General features: G+C 30.4%; 1 protein-coding gene across 2 annotated transcripts in view; it reads right to left on the reverse strand.

Annotated features, from left to right (window-relative positions):
• Positions 1-339: 339 nt before the first annotated feature.
• The window catches only part of LOC130895994 (facilitated trehalose transporter Tret1-like), a 104,321-nt gene continuing 83,978 nt past the window's right edge, over positions 340-20,682 (reverse strand). Inside the window, exons 4-12 of one of the 2 annotated variants that reach the window (XM_057803701.1) lie at positions 20,401-20,527; positions 17,227-17,383; positions 15,333-15,518; positions 11,813-11,911; positions 11,447-11,649; positions 7,959-8,180; positions 5,001-5,187; positions 3,463-3,968; positions 340-2,813 (exon numbers count right to left, since the gene is read on the reverse strand). In XM_057803701.1, the coding sequence (XP_057659684.1) occupies positions 3,502-3,968; positions 5,001-5,187; positions 7,959-8,180; positions 11,447-11,649; positions 11,813-11,911; positions 15,333-15,518; positions 17,227-17,383; positions 20,401-20,527 (1,648 nt within the window). In that variant the 3' untranslated portion in view covers positions 340-2,813; positions 3,463-3,501. Of the gene's footprint in view, positions 3,969-5,000; positions 5,188-7,958; positions 8,181-11,446; positions 11,650-11,812; positions 11,912-15,332; positions 15,519-17,226; positions 17,384-20,400; positions 20,528-20,682 lie in introns of both variants that reach the window. The other variant, XM_057803700.1, reaches the window with a different exon arrangement.

Raw genomic sequence — 20,682 nt, forward strand, 5'->3', positions numbered from 1 at the left:
GGGAAGTAGAAAATGCTTAAAACATTGATACATTAGTACTAATAATAGTAATGTACTGTTTATATCATTAAAAAAAATATTTTATACAAGTATTAACTAGTAATATTACTGCAATCAAATAGAAAATACTCTTAAGGTAACAAGTGCAAATATGTCTGAATCCAATTTTTAATTTTGTTACATTAACAAATGAATGGTAAAGAAGTTTAAAAGTGAGGCTCCAATAGAATATTAATGTTTACTTTTGTTATTATTCCATATATTTTGTTCACGTTAATTTGATTGTTTTGAGATAAACTTCATCTTCTCTATCTAAATAAAAAATAAAAAAACTACAAGTAATGTTGCCACATTTTATTAGTTTTATTATTGTGTAATTTTCATATGTTGTAACTTCTGCACAGTCTAGTTATTTATCTGTGTGTCTTTCGACATACACTATAAGTTCTTTTCTAAGGACATAAACATATTTATGGAGCTGTTAGATAAAACCCACTGAAAATTTCTTTCTCAATGAATAAGGTTTCATAAGATTTGATTAGAAATAATTGAGCATTAGGTATGAAGATATGAAACGATGTATTTCGAAATAATCACATATTAAGTACAAAAGAAAAAAATTAAACTGAATTCAACAAACAAAATTCTATCTGAATTTCACTAAGATTAGTAACTTAATTCCAGGATTTAACCGACTACGATTAATTGGGCCCACAGTTAGCCAATTAAACCAGTTAAACCTAGGTTTGTCTATAATTCTTACATCCTTTATATGATTATGAGGAACACATGTCTATAAGTACTTTGTATTCCGTGTTTATCTTCAATTGTGTCCAATTTTTTCATTCAGAGTTCAAATTGTAATTTTTTTATACAAGTTATCACAAGAGAACAATTCATACTTAATATTTAACTATTATTAACGATGTGAGAAACTTAAGTGCAATTTCATCTTGACGCTCAACGTTAGTTTAGAGCGTCACATATTATATTAATGCAACGTCAAAACTAAACACTATTTAGCTTTTTAAATCGGGTATTATTATAAAAATAAAATAAATAGTACAATGATATCTACGAGGTAGATATTTTATATATATTATATTTTATCAATAACTTTAATAATATAATATATATATTCATGAATCAGAATAAATCACCCATTCAAGCTAAGAATTCAATGAAGCAATTATTGAATAGAGGACAGAAGTGGTATATTATAGTGTTTTGAAACTTGATGCTCTTATATTTGATGCTGCATTAATGGAAGCTCCAGACCTCATTTGAGGCTCTAAGCCAGCGTCGGTCGTCAACATGAAATTGTACTAATATGTACATAAAATTCATAAAACACTATGTATGGGATTTTTTAACCATACAACAGCTCAATTCTGGATCTCTAAAGGGGGGTAGAACGACTAATTGGCAATGTACCTATAGGATAGTGAAAATCGTGCGTTTTCTCGATTATAATAATAACCATTATTAATATGTGATTCGTATTAAAAATTATTGTATACAAGACCTGCTATTTTCATTCATGACCTGACCAAAAATACACAAAAAATTGAAATTCTTTATACATGTTTCTAGTCATTTTGAGGATAGAAAATATATAAGACAGATGATTTGAAACAAAAGCTTTTTATATTATTTACAAATAGATTATTTAAAGACCTGTTCCTACAATGGCAATTAAGTATGTATTATTAATGAAACTGTAATCTGTTTTCAAAGGAAAATAATTTCTATTTTGGTTATGTGCCGCGATGATTACAAGATTTAAAATTCACTCGAGACGTACATACCATTTATGGTTGCTGATTGATAAATATCTGGTGGTCCGAAGGTTTAATTTTCAGATTTTGTCAGCGTTGGAGCTTTATAGTTCAAAGTATCTAATCTGAGTAGAAAACGATATGATTCTACTCGGCTATCCCATCCTTGGATACAAATTGTCTTGTGAATATAAGTAGTTATACCATGGCCCCTTAGATATATCAGAGTATTTTGAATTTTTTCTATATTAGAATAAATTAATTATGAAGGCGAATAATTCGGTTGTTTTTGACAAATACAAAATTTTAGTACAAATTTTGTTAAATCAAGATCATCGCCGTTTCATAATCAAAATATTTAGAGTTTGAAACAACTTTTGTGATCATAATGACAAAAAACAATTAGATAAGAACAAGGCAGTTTAAAAATTAAAAAATAAATTTGTAGACTTGTTTGCAGTGAGCAGTTTTTTAAATAGATCTTTATTTAATACAATTCAACAGTCACATATCTGATTTAACTAATTATGTATTATCGACAATGCATTGTTTCATTTTATAAGGGTATCGCGAAATTCAACTACCACCGTGAATTTCTTGCACAAAATGTATTTTATATACATGTCTAAATTATTTTGTTGGTAATAAAGTAATAAATTAATTGTGAAGTTATGGATAACTACTGTTTTATCAAAAAAGGGTCAAAGCCACTTTTTCAAACCCTGTTTACAATTAATTATGTTAACTAAAATAAAATTATAATATGAATTAATAAAAAAATGCCATGTATGTTGAAATATAACAGTGTTGAATGTTACAACGCATGAATTTAAATTTTGAGAAACCAATTAAGTATGTTGAAATATTAGCATAAACTGATATAAATACTTAATAATTAATAATAAGTGACAGAGTTACACAGTCGTAATGAAATTTCAAACATTTGTAAGTGGTTATAATAAAGTGAAGATGGAACTGTTTTCTTTCCCTCGGTTCATGTGAACTGTGCTCGCCCTCACTCTGAATATATTGATTCTGGACAAAAAAATTAGAATAATTGTTTTGCATATTACATAAAATCAAATATTTATAAATATAATATTTTTCAATAAATAATTCATTACAAACTGAGGCTATATGTAAAGTTACTGTGTACTACTAGAAGTCACAGGAATCCCTTTATGTACACGAGAAAATAATGCTCTTTCAATATGTTTTATAGCAAAAATTCAGTCTAACTAAATTGTGTTCTTAAATGTTATTCCTTTTGTTATTCTTCCATAAATTGTTATTATAGTTAAGATTAAATATATTAACTTTAAAAAATTATAAAATTTCATTCATTTGTGGAAGAAATACTTTATTCATCTGGAAACAGCGGAATACTATATCAATAAATCAACTTATTTTTATTTCATTAAAGGAATTCCTTCTAACGCAATGGCAGTCTAATTTTGAGACACCCTATATGTAATCAGCTTTTATATTAAGGATAAATAAAGTAAGTATAAGTGACCAAATATATAGAATTCTAAGACAAAACATAAATGATAAAAACTCAAATTTTACTTGAAGATAATGTCAGTTCCAAATAGAATTTCAATTTTAAGTATCAGAATCTTTCGAAATCTATAATTTGACAAATCACATAGAGTAAAAATTATGTGGAATAACTGAATCTTACCCGTAACAACGTACGATTACAAAATGAAATTTAAGGAAACTAAACATTTTCCATTAGTTTGTCGTTTTGTCCGACGTTGGCTTTAATAATATCCTTTTTGCCAACTCTGGTACCATTCACTATTTTATTTGAATTTTTTGGTTCTTTTTTCGCCAACAAATAAATACTGTTGTGAACGAAGTAATCTGTAATATCATTCAATTTTTTTCTGTGAGTTTCTGGTACAAATATGTAAGTGTACAATGACGCTAATATCGAAATAACCGCAAAGAACCATTGCACTCCTGCAAAACCTTGGAAAACAGATACCAATCCCCAGAAACTTTGTATTGAAGCAAACATCAGTAAGTTACCAATGCTGTAAGCAATGCTATTGGCAACTCCTCTTATTTCTAGAGGAAAAAGTTCCGCCATCATTGTCCAAGGTATTGGTAGAAAACCAATCATAGATGCCACAACAAACAGAAGAAGAGCTGCTAAAGGTAACCAAGTCATGGTTAAGGAACCTAAAAAAATAGTTTTTATATACACTATAAAATTTTTAAAAGTTACAGTCTAATTTTATTCAAACTTGTGACAAAAAGATTATTCTAGAATACCCTTAATACATTTTTAGGGTTTGATCAACTCATTAATCATACAATCATATATAAATTATTACACTTCTTAATTCTTTATTTAACACTTTGTATTGCCTTCCCTTGCACAGATTACTGGTAGCAAATTTAAAATCCGGTTTATAATTGCATCTTGATCAGATTAATCCCATATTTCCACATATCTTCATGAAAGCACATTTAGATTTCCATTTGAAGTCGGTGAGGCTCCAACCATACATCATCATAAGTGTTCAAAGAAGTTTAGATCGAGAATATGTGCTAGTGCTGCAATTTTCACTTCCTCTAGGTAATTTTGCACTATTTAACTGTATGCTTAGTGCGGATATGCATGGGAATGTATATATAAAAATTCTACTAGTAAAGTGGTTCTAAAGTGTCTAAGTGTATCAAGGAGGGAAAATAAGATCCACAACCAATTCTGGGTAGCTTTCCTAAATAGTCCCACATCTTCCACAAATTACCTCTGTTGCATTTAACTTAACTTTAAAGATCCACACTGTAGAAATGTTATATAATACGATGTTATTGAGCCATTGGCACATTTTTTCAGCATTTTAATGCACCAGTCGACGTCAGCTTTCTTTGGAGCAATGATTGGGTTATTCGTGATCCAACAGAATTTGATTTTTTATATCCAAATATTTATGTATTATCTTACTGATAATAATCAGTTCAAGCGTAACATGAACGGTTTCAGACACAACAATAGTTTTTGTATGGCCTAATTACATTGGAAATGTCAGTGGTACAAGATAAAGTTTTGTAAAGGCCAAAAATATTAATTGCCACCTTTGAATGTTCCTTTACTATGAATAACTTTAATATTATTTGCTTTATGAACTAGAAATAATCTCTCATGATAGATATAAATATAATGTAAAAAGTTCCTGGAAAAAAATGAAAAAAAAACCGATATACCTTGTTTTATTAAATAAGTAAATAATCCTGACAATCCAGTGCAAAGTGCCATACCAAATCCACTGGTTATTAACAAGGATCGTCTGTTGAAAGTTTTCAACAAATATGAATTGAAGCAAGCCATTAACATTCTAATTAGACATAAAAACGTTGATGCTAGGTATGGGTTAAGAGTGCTACCAACTTCCTAAAAAAAAAAAGAAAAATCGGAATTAGTAGAGTGAACGTACCAGTATTTGAACTGTTAAGGATTTTTCATTGCCACTGTTTTATCCAGTCATATTTTTTTTCTAGATACCTATACATCCAAATAAATCAGAAAAGTTATCAAACATATATGTTATTCAATTACAGTTATTCATCCCATAGATTATTTATAACCTCATAAAACAGTATTATAAAGAAAATTGTTTGCGTTATATAGTATTTGACCAGTTTGATTCCATTAATTGACAGAAGTTATTTAGTCTTTGACTGTAAGTGTTTGACCATTTTTTCCAAGGAGCAGCTGAATACCTATATCTATGCCACGAGCTCTAGCTGCAGTGAGATTTTAAAATATTCGAAGAGATAGTTCAGGATGTCGTGACAAAAATCCCTTAAAATATGTAATCCCTTCCATCCTTAAAACAATAAATATTATTCCGTTTTAGCTCTCTTGCCAGAAGTTGAACACTATCTAATAACTGGGTTTTTGTATCGGGAAAACCTCTATCTGCCGAATGGAACAACCAACCAACCTATAGTTTTTCCTAATCAAAATTGGGATTAATCTCTGCATGTATTCTATTTTTTCCACAAAAATAAGTGTTGATTTTGGTACATTAAACATCCTGCTTATAGCATCGATAGCCTCTTGAAGCTCTTCACTAGATTTTAATTTAGGCTTCATTAAATTATTGGTACTGAAAAAAAGCGATTCCTTACTCAAATTCCCTAATTTTTTCACATATATTTTCAATTTATTAGTAAATAAGCACCATATGGGCCAGTTTTCAACAAATCACAGATTATATTTATATTGTAGAGCGATTATTCATACAGACAATTACTTTTATAGTCATAATGAAACAAACAGAAACAAAATAAAGTACTTGCAGGGTTTGAGAAAAAAAATAGTGTATATACAACTTTTATTATAATTTTTTGATCTATATTTATAGAGTAAAAAATTATTCAAAATTCAAAAATTTTGTAGCTAGTTTAAACATTTCAGTAAGGCCACCTAATTGCATGACGTCTTAGATATAAAATAAACACTGAACATATGATACAAAGTAAATATGAATTATTCTCGCGTTTATTCTAAAATTTTAGAATAAGCGTTATTATTAAGCTTTGATTGATCTGAAAAATAGTATACAAATCGTGTTTTGTGCTAGGATGTAAGAATACCACGACTAGAGCAACTGATAAAGGTTTTTTTATGATGTCAAGAAATTCGAATATACAACAAAATTTGTTTGATAGTGTTGGTCATTTTGACGATCCTATGAGATGTAATCATTTTCTTGCCAGTATTAGTTTAAATGTAAGTGAGATTGAAATTCAACTTATTTCAATATTTTATTGTGATTATGTAATAAGAACTTAACCTATAAAAGGTCACTTTATTTATATATATATATATATATATATATATATATATATATATATATATATATATATATATGTTTTATTTATAAGTAGCTACTAAAGAAAAAGTGTATTATAACAGCAAACGTTACGTTGCCGGCAACGATAACCTCGTTATCATCAAGGAGACATATTAGTTGAAAATTTGAAATACTTTGTAAAAAATGCGAGTACCTTATTACATTAATATTTATAATATTTGAAACCTGTTAAAAAACTCAAGTGTTTGATCTGGTATCTTATTTATAGACCATAAAAGTATAGGACAAATACTAAACTATTGAAAGGACAACATATAATGTAGAAGATAAAGTATCAAACTTCATTCTCAAGTAATTGACCAATTGGTCAAATACTAATTTTTTGTTAAATTTAATGCTAATAGTTTTTGATGTAGTCTGACAAAAAAATATGTTATAACCTTATTTTTGTTTCTAAATGTTCTTGATATTATGCTTCTTCTGATTCAAAATTAGTTTCTTTTATAATTTTTTGAAGGCAGATGTCTTTATAAAAATATTTTTATAAAGACTAAAAGGAGTAGAAATCTCAAATATTCATCTGTCTTTAAAAAATTATAAAAGAAACTAATTTTACATCAGATGAGACCCAAAATCAAGAACATTTAGAAGCATAAACATATCAAAAAGTTCAAAAAATAAGAGACGAAAGAAATTTATCCTTATTTTTTAATATATTTAATAGAAAATACTAATTTGAATACTGACAAATAAAAACAAATATAAAATATAAAAGAAAACTGAGTGATTTATTTGGTCAACGTTATGAGGCTTAAGATTTGGTCCTGTCTGGATATAAAATATCAACATCTCCGCAAATTCCGTTATTGGTTGTTGAGGTTGGAAGCAATATGTTCTGACATAGTAACGTGACAAAATTAGCTAAGGAAGCTTCACAAAAACTTAGAGCCCTCTTTAAGACTAAAAAGCTATATACTCCGCAACAGCTACTAATCCTCTACAAGGCTCACACATTTGTAGCTCGGCTACCAATCATATCTTTAGGATGCTCGACTGACTCAATATAGAAGACTTATAGGCAATCCAGAGCTGACCAAAAGCTTGGACAGCTTAGAACATAGAAGAAAAGTCGTTGACCTGACTCTGTTTTGCGGTTACTACCAGATGTTCTTCCGTGTTTTCTTTTTTTCGGCTTACGCGAGTTTTAGTCGCCTTTACTTTAATCACATCTCAATTATTTGCTATTTGAGAGAATTTTCCAGAATTTAATTCAAAACTCATATAAAAAATATGTGTAGTGTAGAATGTTGAAATAAATTTAATATATAATAACAATACTTACATGGAAGAATGTTACAGAGTAGAATAAAGTGATGTAAATTCCGGCAAATTGTTGGAAAAAGAAGAGACCAGTAAGAATAAGAAGAGGCTTGTAACCAGTAGGTTTGAAAAATTCTTTGAGTTTTGCCATTCCTCCAGAATCTCCTCTTTTAGCCTGTTCTTCAAGCTTGGCTTGATGTTCTTTTTGAAGAGCGTGTAATTGTAGTTCTGCAAGGGATTCGTGCTAAAAAATTAGTATTATTATCACATCCATACATTGCTCCAAGTAACTTATGAATAAATAGCTTCCTATAATAATGAAGTTAAATTTTTTATTATGATTTCAATTGAATCGTTTCTATGCGACGTTTGTATGCTACATGGCGTGATATATAGTAGATAACATTCAATCTATCCAGCGAAACATAGAATAATCTGGCTGCTAGTGGTTATTAGGTAGACTCCTATAAATAATGTCAAAATATTCTTCGAGAATAGTCAGTCTAAAATATATCCATAGTAGTAATAGATTGGGATATTAAAGTAGGGCTTACTTTTTCTAACTAATCAAAATTTCTATGTACAAATGAAAATATTTCACCAACTCCAATCTCATCCACTGCTAGAACTAGAGGTAGAAAAAAAGTTAGACGAAACAGATCGAAAAATTATAGATAAAATTTGAAACTTCAAGACAATGTAAAAGAAGAATAAAATAGGAAATTATAAAAAAATACTTCAACGTCACAAAATAAAAAAGGTAACTTATAACATAACCAAAGCTATAATAATAATATATAAAGATAAAATTAAAAGCACCGAAGAAAAAAAACACAATATAGTATCTTGAATGCCATTAATGAACATTACAAAAAAAGTAAAACGAAACGCTTGAAAAAAATCTTTGAAGGCACAACAATTAACCGGTCGGGACTAAGACTTAAACTGTGACTTTGAGAATAAAAAGAAAATAAACAAACTATACATCAAAACTAATAAATATTTTATTGATAGAGAAAATTCATAGGGATGATATGTCACGAACTACTGCTGGAAAAAAAGACTATAACTTTTCATTTAAAAAAAGATGCAGAAACGAATTTTGGATTAGAATGGAATTATAATAACGGATATTATTGAGAAGAACGGAAAAAAGTTAAAATCAGTAAAAACAGAAAACTGAGCAAGTTAAATTGCAATTTTGATTAGTAGAAGAATTAAAAGTTTTTAAATCATATATTTAATATTAGGAATAAATTTAAATCATATCGCCAATGTATAAATGAATTGGCTGAAAACGAAATTGCTTTATTGACTATAGTGAAAACTAAGCCTGTAAGTACCACGAAGAAATTAGTGCATACCGCAGTAGTGTATTGGACTTCTCCAAAGGACAAACATATCACTTTTTTTGTACTGTATCTTCTGATCTTAATCATAGCCCTACAGCTATTTGGGCTCACCTACATCCGGTACGTACTTGATTAGATTCAAAAAGAATTACCCCAAATTAAGACAGTCCATTTTTTTCTGATGAACCAGCATCACAGTACAAACAAAAAAATAACTTTTGTCTTTTTTCAATAAGATAATACAAATTTGAAAGTTCAACCTGGAATTTTTTGAATCCGGTCACAGCAAGGGAGCAGCTGACGGTATGGGAGGATCTATTATTAACGCTTTACAATGTTGGCAAATATTATATTACCCAGATTTTAATGGAATTTCCAAGTGAAATTATTCCGTTGAAAGGTAACTATGAAAGTCCAACAACTAGTTGCTCAGCAATCTGGAATGCTGAGTTACCGATCATTGACTTGTTTTTTGCCAGAAATTTTGTGAATTTGAAGACTTATCGCCCATTGCCTGAACCTTAATGACAGCCAAGCTCAGATTTAAAAGAACCACTGGCTGATATAACCAATGTAATTAGAGCACCTACAAAGAGATTTTATAAGACTGTTTATACTTCTAGTTCAGAAGACGAAGATGATCAGCCTCTTTAATCAGAAAAAAGCTGCATATTAAACCGGAGCTGTCGTCACGAAACAAAGTCGAGTACACCTACTTAGGAGTTGCAAAAAGTTGTGTGGATGAAGATGGAGATGTTCAGGTCATGGTTTATTAAACTGTTGATGACACTGGAAAAATATTTAAAATAGTTAAAACAGATGTCATGTTTGAAAACATGATAAAAATAATTCCAAGTCCTAATAAAGTCAAAAAAGGAAGGCGTGTTTATTACGAATTTGATAAACCAATAGAAGTATTTGAAAAGTAGAATAAGTGATTAGAGAAAATTAGTCTGATTTTCCGTGCACCAAAGAATGGTTCTATAAAGAAATAATATATTATGTGGCATTATAAAAGAAGCACTATGTTTTCTTTTCGTTTTAAAAACTTAAAAATATTGAAAGATTAAGTTCAAATGTTAGCTTATTAATATCTATCACACTCTGTCACAATTTTGTCATTCTTGTAATTAAACGTCAATGTAGCATATGATACAGTTTATTAAAAACATATATACTAAAATAATGTATTATATTATCACATATTGGCCATACAAGGTATTAACATAAAGTATGTTTATTTGAATTATTTGCCAAATATTTCAAAGTTTGTTATCCTAACAAGCAAAAATGTGACTAGTGGTATTAGTTGTAATTTGTTATGTATTTGTAATAAAAAATCTTATAAATCGTGTTAGATAATAATAAATGCTTGTATTCTAGTTAGGCAAAAGTTAAAGAAAAACTGACAATTTTATTTTACATAATAACCAATAAATATTTTTTTTTGTCAGTGAGGTGTTTATTTTTTCTTACTATTCTGATAAAACTTTTAATAAATGAAAGGTATAAAATGAATAACTGCACAATGTTTTAATTTACATTTTATAAAAGAAATACTCTTTCATTTTTTTTAAATCAAAAAATTTGACACTCAGGTTGTCGGTAGAAAATTAAAACGCCCCTAATACAGATTTCTCAACTAGAATAAAAAAGTGCCGAATGTATAGAGCTCTGATGAAGTGACATTATAATAAACATACACTGCCTGAAAAAAAAAATAGTGAGTGAAGGTAATGTGAATACGGAATTTAATCTGTTTTCACTGGGACTATATTTTTGTTTCAGTTCCATAACATTATAAATTTTGATGTTTATATAAATTTTCCATTGGAGCATTTCAAAGAATAATCTTGTAACTATTCGGAAGGAAGTACATATACAGAATGCTGATGAATATTTTTGGAGCAGAACTTATTAATCATCTTCAAAATTTCAATCACACAAATTTCAATCATTCAATCTCATGTCATATACCCTAAAAAGAATTTATATTTGATTATAATTATTTTCAATTCATCAACCTTTCTCTCATCAAAGGTTTTCTAACCACAAACGTCCGTCCATACAATGGTTACATTGTTCCATCAAGTTTTTCTACTAAATCCCAGTGGAACTCTCTATAGCCAATTAAAGGTTTTACAAATTGGAAACTTACTCTGTTTTCTGGTTGAGGTTGATATTTGTTGAGCCATTGTAAACTCTTTGCAGCTTGTTCTATTTTTCCTTTTGAAACTAACCATGGGGGACTTTCAGGAATAAGAAAAAGAAATAAAATAGGCATTAGTGCATATATGTTGCAAAGCCAAGCCACAGTTCTCCAATTCAAAAACCATCCTTTCAGAAAACATATTAACATACCTGAAATACATAAATTACATCAATCGATCGAGGCCTTCATATATAATTAAATGCATTTAAAATATAAATAGATTACGGCAAGAGACATTACATTTGTTCATTCGGTTATAAATTGATAAGGCCCAATGAGTCTTTGTATTTTTAATCAAGTGTTACTACTTACCTAATGAAGCAAAAGTTGGAGCTGTTACAACCAGTGATCCTCTCATATCGGCTCTAGCAATTTCTGTTATGTAAACGGTTGCAGGTATACTACCCCAAGCTAAAAAATAAAATAAAAAGTTTTAATGTGTTTAGAAGTCTATTCCTACTGGGTAATCAACTAGATGCTGCTCAGTTTTCTCAATGCTTTGTAACTTAGTTTATTATATAAATAGAAGATTAAGTCCTCTTTTCATTCCCACATTCCTAATATAAAGCAATTTCACAGAGACTGAAAGCTCCATTTCAGTCACTGAAGACGATAGCTTGATTTTCCGCCACAGAGTGAATTAAGAAAACGAAAAGTAAGTGATTTTATATCTTGTTTGAAAAAAGAACAAACCATGTTCACAAAACCAGCCAAACAATCAAAAGCTCTCATATATTGGCGAAACACAAGAAACCATTCGAAGATGGATCGGTGGTGAAGGAAGCATTTATTGAAGCGGGTGAGACTTTATTTGGAGATTTTAAAAATAAAAAAGAAATCATATCTGCTATTAGAGAACTTCAGTTATCTCGTCCGACTGTCACAAGGCGTATTGAAGTCATGAGTCAGGACATCGCAGATAAACTAAAACATGATATCATGGAATGTATATACTTTTCTTTTCAGTTCGACGAATCCACCGATATGACAGACACTGCCCAGCTGTGTATTTTTATTCGGATGGTATTCAATGACATGTCGGCTAAGGAAGAATTTTTGACAATCATTCCTTTGAAGGGGAAGACCCGTGACGAAGATATATATGAAGTTTTCTTTAATTTTGTAAAAAACTACGAGCTACCAATATATAAATTAGTGTGCATTACAACCGATGGAGCACCAGCAATGACTGGAAACAAAAACGGTTTTGTGGCATTGTGTCGAGCTAATGAAGAATTCCCTTCATTTTTTTCATTCCATTGCATTATACATCAACAAGTTTTGTGTTCCAAAGTTTTAAACACGGAGGAAATTATTGCCCGAAATAACAGCTTTTCTAGACGAAAGAGGTGATGACACGCAGATTTTGAAAAACGAAAAATGGCTGACTGATTTGGCATTTTTGACTGACATCACAATGCACTTAAACATCGTTAACTTGGAGCTTCAAGGTAAAGGAAAAACTATTATTGAGATGATTAGCGCAGTAAACGCATTCAAAAGTAAATTGCAACTTATGATAGATCAACTGAAAAGAAAGGATCTGAAACATTTTCCGTCTTTGAAAGCAAGGATTCCTCAGTTTAATTATGATACGTATGAGGCTGAATTATCAAATATTTTGGGACAATTCGAAATGCGTTTTTATGATTGCAGTAAATTGGAAAATATAGCATCATTTATGAGTTATCCTTTTTCATGTAAAAACATTGAGGAATTAGCTACTGAAATAGCAAGTCAGTTTAATATGAACTCATGTTGTTGAAAATGAGTTGGTGCAGATTATATCAGATATACATCTCAAAGCTACAGCATCTGATACAAATTTCTGGTGTTTTATATCTGAAGATAAATATCCGAATCTAAGGCAAATCGCCCTTCAACTGACGGCATTGTTTGGGTCAGCTTACTTGTGCGAGTCTGCATTTTCTGAAATGAAGATAATTAAGTCAAAATATCGCAATCGACTAACTGACGATCATATGTCATCATGCTTGCGATTAGCACTCAGTGGTTACGTACCATCTTATGAAAAGTATGCTGAGGGCATGCAGTGCCACGCTTCAACATCCAAAGCCACTCTTTAGGTAGGTTTAACACCATATGTAACTCTTTTGTTTTGTAACAACCAATAAACTCGCAATTTTGAATAACTATGAGTTTTTTCATTGATATTGTAGAGAAGAACCTAACTAAACCTAACCCAAACCTTGACGAAAATAATGTACCTATATTGTGCAGAAAGCTAATATCTATATATGCTACGGTACACCCTACCTAGGTAGATAGGGTGTATCGTGTATGTACGACAACCCTGTATCACACATACTTGCAGCCTCTCAGAGTCGATCGTGAGTAGTCTAAAAATATTGAGGTAGATCGCCAGCAGTTCAAGTTTGAGCACCCCTTGTCTAGAGAATATTATTCTTGACAATTTGTACTCCTTTTAGGTAATTACATTCGCTTCCTTGATTTCTGTATGACCAAAAACCCAGACCAAAGCACAGAGAATATTATTCTTGACTATTTGTACTCCTTTTTGGTAATTAAATTCGCCTTTTTGATCCCTACATAATCAGGAACTCGGACCAAAGCCATTAGAATATTATTCTAGACTGTTTTTACTCCTTTTTGTTAATTACATTCGCCTTTTTGCTTTCTGTGTGACCAAGAACCCAAACCAAAGCACAAATTGTTATTCTTAACTATTTGTATTCCTTTTTGGTAATTACATTCGCCTATTTGATCCCCGCGTGATCAGGAACATTGACCGTCTAGAGAATATTATTCTTGACAATTTGTACTCCTTTTAGGTAATTACATTCGCTTCCTTGATTTCTGTGTGATCAGGAACCCAGATCAAACCCAGAGAGTGTCTTTTTAACTATTTCTACAAGTTTTTTCCCAGCTTTCAGCTTTCACAATGTGAAATTTATTTTTCAAGGAGAAACAGATAAAGTATCGCCATTAGAGTGTATACATCATGATTGCTGGATTATGCGAAGAATGTTGTAATTTTTTAATGATGTATGATGCATAATTCGCCTGACGCAAAATAAATAAAAAATACGTTTACTCTTTAATCCCTCATAATGGATACGGAAGTTACGAAGTATGAATTACATTATACTGTAGAATGATATCAACTATTATATAGGTTGTCTTGGAAGAAAACATACAATGGAATGAGGCTTCAAATAGACGATGACACCTGGTTGTATACTCTCCAGTTTGCAAATGTGGATCAGGTAATATGTACAAATGACAAGGACTACTTAGAGTGCAAGGCACGAAAACTAAAAAAAATACGGAAAATGAGGACTGCAGATGAACGTAGAAAATACACAGTACTTGTGTATAGTAGAGCGAACGACGAAATTATAGTGAGATGTTAAGATTTTGGATGTCTAAGAGTTTTTTTAACAAATGAACATAGCAAGAACAATAAATCATTATACTGAATACACTGTTTACAGCACCTCCCACAATTACACTGTCTGACGCGCTTTTAAATAACCAAGTTATTCACCTTCAGTCTCTGAAGACGATTACTTGGTTAGGTTAGGTCTTAAGAGATATAATTGAATAATAATAAACACCTTTATATATATTTTAGGCTAATAAAATATCTTCTGGAGTGTAAGAGCTTGACTAATCACTGAGAAATATTTGATTCAGAACACACATTTAAGGAACTTTCCTAGTGTAGGAATAATGAAAAGCATAGTGGCGTATCCTCCTCTAACTCGTTCATAATGCTACAAACTTTCAGTGGTGACCATGATGCTTTAAGAACAATAATATCCATTTGGTTATATTTCATGAATATTACCTGTAGCAAATCCAGTTAAAAGTCTTCCTGCGATGATCATACCAACTGAATTTGCACTAGCAATCAGACACCATCCCAAAACCGTTGGTATAATAGCAAGCCTTACAGCCCATAATCGTCCCCATGCATCCATAGCGAAACCAGCTGTGATAGATCCCACTGGTACAATTATTACAACGACACTAGCTGAAAAAAGAATAAAATAATTATCTAATATAACAATTATTATGGTTTTGTCTTTCAAATGCATAAGTGTATTAGTATATATCACTTTAATAAACAATAATTATATAGTAATGTCATAATTCAACTGGTGATTGAGTGGGAACTGGTGTTCAAGTCCTAAACCATGCTATAAAACACAAAAAATTATATATTTATAAAAATCTAAATCCATAATATCTCTAATAAACTAAATATTCTTTTTATTTTTTGTTTTAATGACAGAGAAATTTATACTTTGACTGAGGTAAATAAACTTTGATATGATATGATTTTTTATTTGGCAATGTCTTTCTGATTCATTTCCGCTATTCAATTCATTTGATAAAGAATTTTTCTGAATTTATACACACATTAAATTATTCACTAACACTTATTACTAAACACTTATTATCTAATTATTTAAATAGGGTACTTATAGGATTTGAGAAAAAAATAGTTTTGGATAATTTATATAAAAGGTTTATTATAATTTTTTTTATTATTTAATCCATATTTATGGAGAAGAAAATTATTTAAAATTCAAAAATTTTGTAGGTAGTTTAAACATTTCAGTAAGGCCTGCCATATTGCGTGACGTCATAAATATAAAATAAATACTGAACATATGATACAAAGTAAATAACGACAGTTATTCTCTCGGTTATTTTCAAACAAGCGTTATTATTAAACTTCGAGTAATCTGCTAACAGTGGATTAAATGGGTAAAAGAGGGACAATAGCTCTCATCCAACACTTGAAAAAGTGAAAGGAAAAGAGAAGAAGCGATTTAAAGTAACAATTTCAATTTAATCCAACCTTTGAACATTGAAAACCTCAATGAAATGAAAGCATTTGTTATTAATGGTGCATTTCTTTGCATTTTAAAATATTGAGCTTTAAACTAATTCTGAGCGTGGAGTAGGTAGGTAAAGGTCGTGATCCGCGTTCCTAAGTGGATACCCGTGCAACGATCTTTCTGAAATTGGAAAAGCGTGCTTAAAAATTAGGCAAACGGATTCAAAGATGAATAAGAAAGAGTCAGAATTTTTATTCTTTTTAAGAAATCCCTTGCAGTATAAAGTATCAAGAATTCTTGAAGCGGAATCTAATAAAAAAGAGAATTTTTAGAAATGGAATACACTCATAAGAAAGTAAATTTTTTGTAAATTTTAATTCAAGTACAAATAATTTGATAGATGGCTGCTACATATTTTTGGGATGTAAAAACTAAGAAAAAATTAGTTACTTTTGTTAAAACAGATTTCTAATTTGATTTTATTTTTGTTTTGATATTCGTGGTGTAGGTGATTTATGGATTAATTAAAATACTCTAATTGTCGGTGTCATATCATATTTTAATTAAGACTGAAAGTAGTCGAAACGTCAAATTTTTATCTGTTGTTTAAAAATTATTAAAAAAAACTAATTTTAAAACAAAAATCAAAAAATCAAGACCATTTACAAATATAAACATATATAAAAGATCTAAGAAATAAGAAATTCTAGAAGTCTATTAGTTTTTTTTTTCGAGACGTTGCAATATAGTTTCAAACAATGGTGTAAAAAATCATGTTATTTAAAATTATTATTATTAAAATGAATTTGAAAGTAATTATTGATTACAAAATATTTGTTTAAATGCTAATTGAAAAAATGGAATGATATAATGATTGATTCTAAAGTATTTTACCGATCCAAGCAGATTCATCTTTAGTTGCGTAAAGTTGACCATCACTATCTGTACCATTTTGTAGATCCTTGTCTAACGCTGGCACTAATATTCCAGAAAAAGATAACGAGAGTCCCACAGCAATGTGTAATGAACCAGCCATTATTGCTGCCATAACCTAAAACCATCATTCTTGATTAAAATCAAAATTTTTTTAAGCATTTTATAAAAAATATTTGCATGTCAAAGTCTATGAACTGTAAAATGGAAAAGTGGCTTTTTTATTTTGTTCCTTTGTTATAATCTGAATAATTCAATATCTCAACATTCTATTGAGATAAATTTCAAAAAAATTGATTAGAGAAAAGTCTGATGATTGGTACAAAAGTTCATGATTTGTGAAATATTTCAGATATCTTTTAGATAAGACCTGTATCATATATGTCCAACCTCGATCTAGCAAATAGGGACAAAATAGATTTTTCAGGTCGTTGGTACGTACAAGCAATTGATGATGCAAACAACTGTGACTGTGACATCAGCAGATGACAAATATCTGAATGTTAATGGCGACTATGTTTATATTTTAGTTGTGATACTCTTGCTGTTCGTTACTAAATTTTCTCCTTCTCCATTACAAAACACCCTCGTATATATTTAAAAATTTTTTTTCTTGTTTTCTCTAGAATTAGTCCGTTCACCAAATACGCCGCATTAGTGGTGATATCCAACCGCCACTTTTGAATAACCGTTTTCCAAACAAACTCATTTCTAATATTTAAATTTCAAGAACTAGAGGCGAGTGTACCTCATCGTCTTATTTGTTGGGCGTAGGCTGATACATAGATGGCACTACTAGTATCAATTCCATATAGTTTTCAATTACCCTAACCTTCAAAAAACATGTGGATAAATTTGACAGCTGCGGTATCTTTAGTTTGTGAGTTGTAGTATTTTGAGAGAATCAACTTTTGTTAGTTTGAAAAAAATGGATATAAAAAGTTTCGTGTGTTAATAGAGCTTTTTGGTAGGAAAAAATGTCATTGAAGCCAAGGCATGGCTTGATACACATTAATCGGACTCCGTTCCAACAAAATCAATGAAAAATAAGCTAGTCTAAATAAATACTGACGACGATGGATGCAATGAACGCCCCAAAGAGGATATCATCGACGAAAACATAAAAAAATCCACAATATAATTTTGGATAACCATAATGTGAAGCTGATTGAGATATCTGAGACACTAAATATAGCAAAGGAACGTTTCTGACATATTGTGAATGAAGATTTGGGTATGCGAAAACCCTGTTCAAATGAATTAATGAATCCGACTCCAAAGCGGTTGGAAATATTATGGCATTTTCATTTTATATTACTCATGGTATATTATTGATCGACTATTTTCAAAAAAGAAAAACCATAAACAACGACTATTATGTAGTTTTATTGGAGAGGATGAAAAACGATGTCGCGGAACAACGGCCCCATTTATAGTGCTGTTTTGTCAAGACAATGCGCCACGTCACAGATCAAAGAAAATGTTGGCAAAATTATATGAATAAGGCTTCAAAAGCCCCCATCTTCAATCTCAATGGGACATACATTTCGCGCCTATGTTGAGGCTAAAGACAAATCGTACTATAAAAATGGTATTTCAAAATTGTATGACCACAAACTTTTCAGCCCACCTGTTAAAGCTGAAAAAACTTCTGGGTTTCAGAATACATTTCAAAATAGGCTCTCTTGACGGCTCATGATAATGAATTGTGAATCAGATCGATTCATGGGATTAAGTTATTTTGAAATCGAATTTATTCATCAATGTAATCTCCTTCCAGAAAAAAACAATCATTCCAACGCTTCTCTAACTTCTCGATGCCGTGATCGTAGAAGGATTTTTCTTTTGTCTCAAATTAGATTTCAGTTTCACCAATTCCTTCTGCATTTGAGCTGAATTTCTTTCCGGCGAGCATTTTTTTGAGGTCATCGAATAGCCAGTAGTCGCTGGGGGGTCAGATCTGGACTATACGGTGGACGAAGAAGCAATTCGAAGTGTAATTCATTCAATTTAACCATTGTTGCCATCGACTCGGTGCATTTTCTTGGTGAAACAGTGGTTTTTTCTTCGACATATGAGGCCGTTTTTCCTTGATTTTTGGATTCTAACGATCCAACAACTCAATGTAGTATTCGATATTTATTGTCTTTCCTTTTGGAGACGAATAATATTCCATGCGCATTCAAAAATACTAACATTCCCAGCTGACTGTTGTGTCTTTGGATGCTTCGGACGTGGTTTACCGGCTGCAGTCCACTCAAGTGATAATCGTTTAGATTCCGGATTGAAGTGATGTAATCATGTTTCATCCATTGTCACATATTGACGCGAAAAATCTGATTTATTACTTGTAAACATGGCCAAATACTGCTCTGAATCATCAACACGTTGTTGTTTTTGATCGACTGTTAATAAACGTGGCACCCATTTATAGAAAAGCTTTCTCACGGTCAAATGTTCATGCATAATTGTAAACATGCTGCCTTCTGATATTTTTACGACCTCAGCTATCTCAGGCAATTTTAATTAACGATTACATATAACACATTTGTGAACTTTTTTTGATGGTTTCTGGAGTAATCACCTCAATTTGACGATCAGAACTTCCACCATCATTGTCTGTACGATCACATTCAAAGTCAGCAAATCAATAACAAATGGTTCATTTCGATAGAGCAGTGTCCAGATGACACTTTTGAAGCCATTGCTGAACTTGTACAGTATTTTTTATCAAGAAGCAATGATAAATTAATACAGAAAATTGTTTTCAAAAATAACATAAGTAGCTTCACTAAATGGCTGTAATTTTTTTCTGGCTAAACGAACTAAACGAAATGTCATGAAATTTTAGACATAGTTTTTTGAAAGTTAGTATTTATAAACGCTATATGGTTTTGACAATGACAGCGCCATCTATGTGTCAGTCATACGACTTATTGAGTGATGTTATATGTATGAAACACTTCTATAATAATTATCTATTTACTTTATTCAAACATATTAATTAAATTAAATTACAAACCTCAATTTTATACAATTATTATTATATTTTTTTCGAACCAAGACACTAACTACCATCAACTTTCTAAATGATACTAATGCAGCGTATAATGTAGATTGTATTATATGTATTACCTGTGGTAGCAATGTTTTGAACGTCTTTCCTTCATATTTGCTAAGCGATTTGCAACTAACAATAATTTCTTGAAACTTTGCATACTGTTGTTCCTCTTCTTTAATCGCTTTTCGATTTTCTTGAATACTGAAAAAGCCACCAAAATTCATTACACAAATACAGATATATTTACCACAATACTATTGTTATAAACGGATCTTTCTCAGAAAAATATTCCAAATTTCAGAATGAAACCCAAAAACGAATGACTTTACAATGGAAAAGCTGCTGTATTACAAAAA

This window comes from Diorhabda carinulata, chromosome 6, assembly GCF_026250575.1.
Source record: "Diorhabda carinulata isolate Delta chromosome 6, icDioCari1.1, whole genome shotgun sequence".
NCBI classification, from domain to species: Eukaryota; Metazoa; Arthropoda; class Insecta; order Coleoptera; family Chrysomelidae; genus Diorhabda; species Diorhabda carinulata.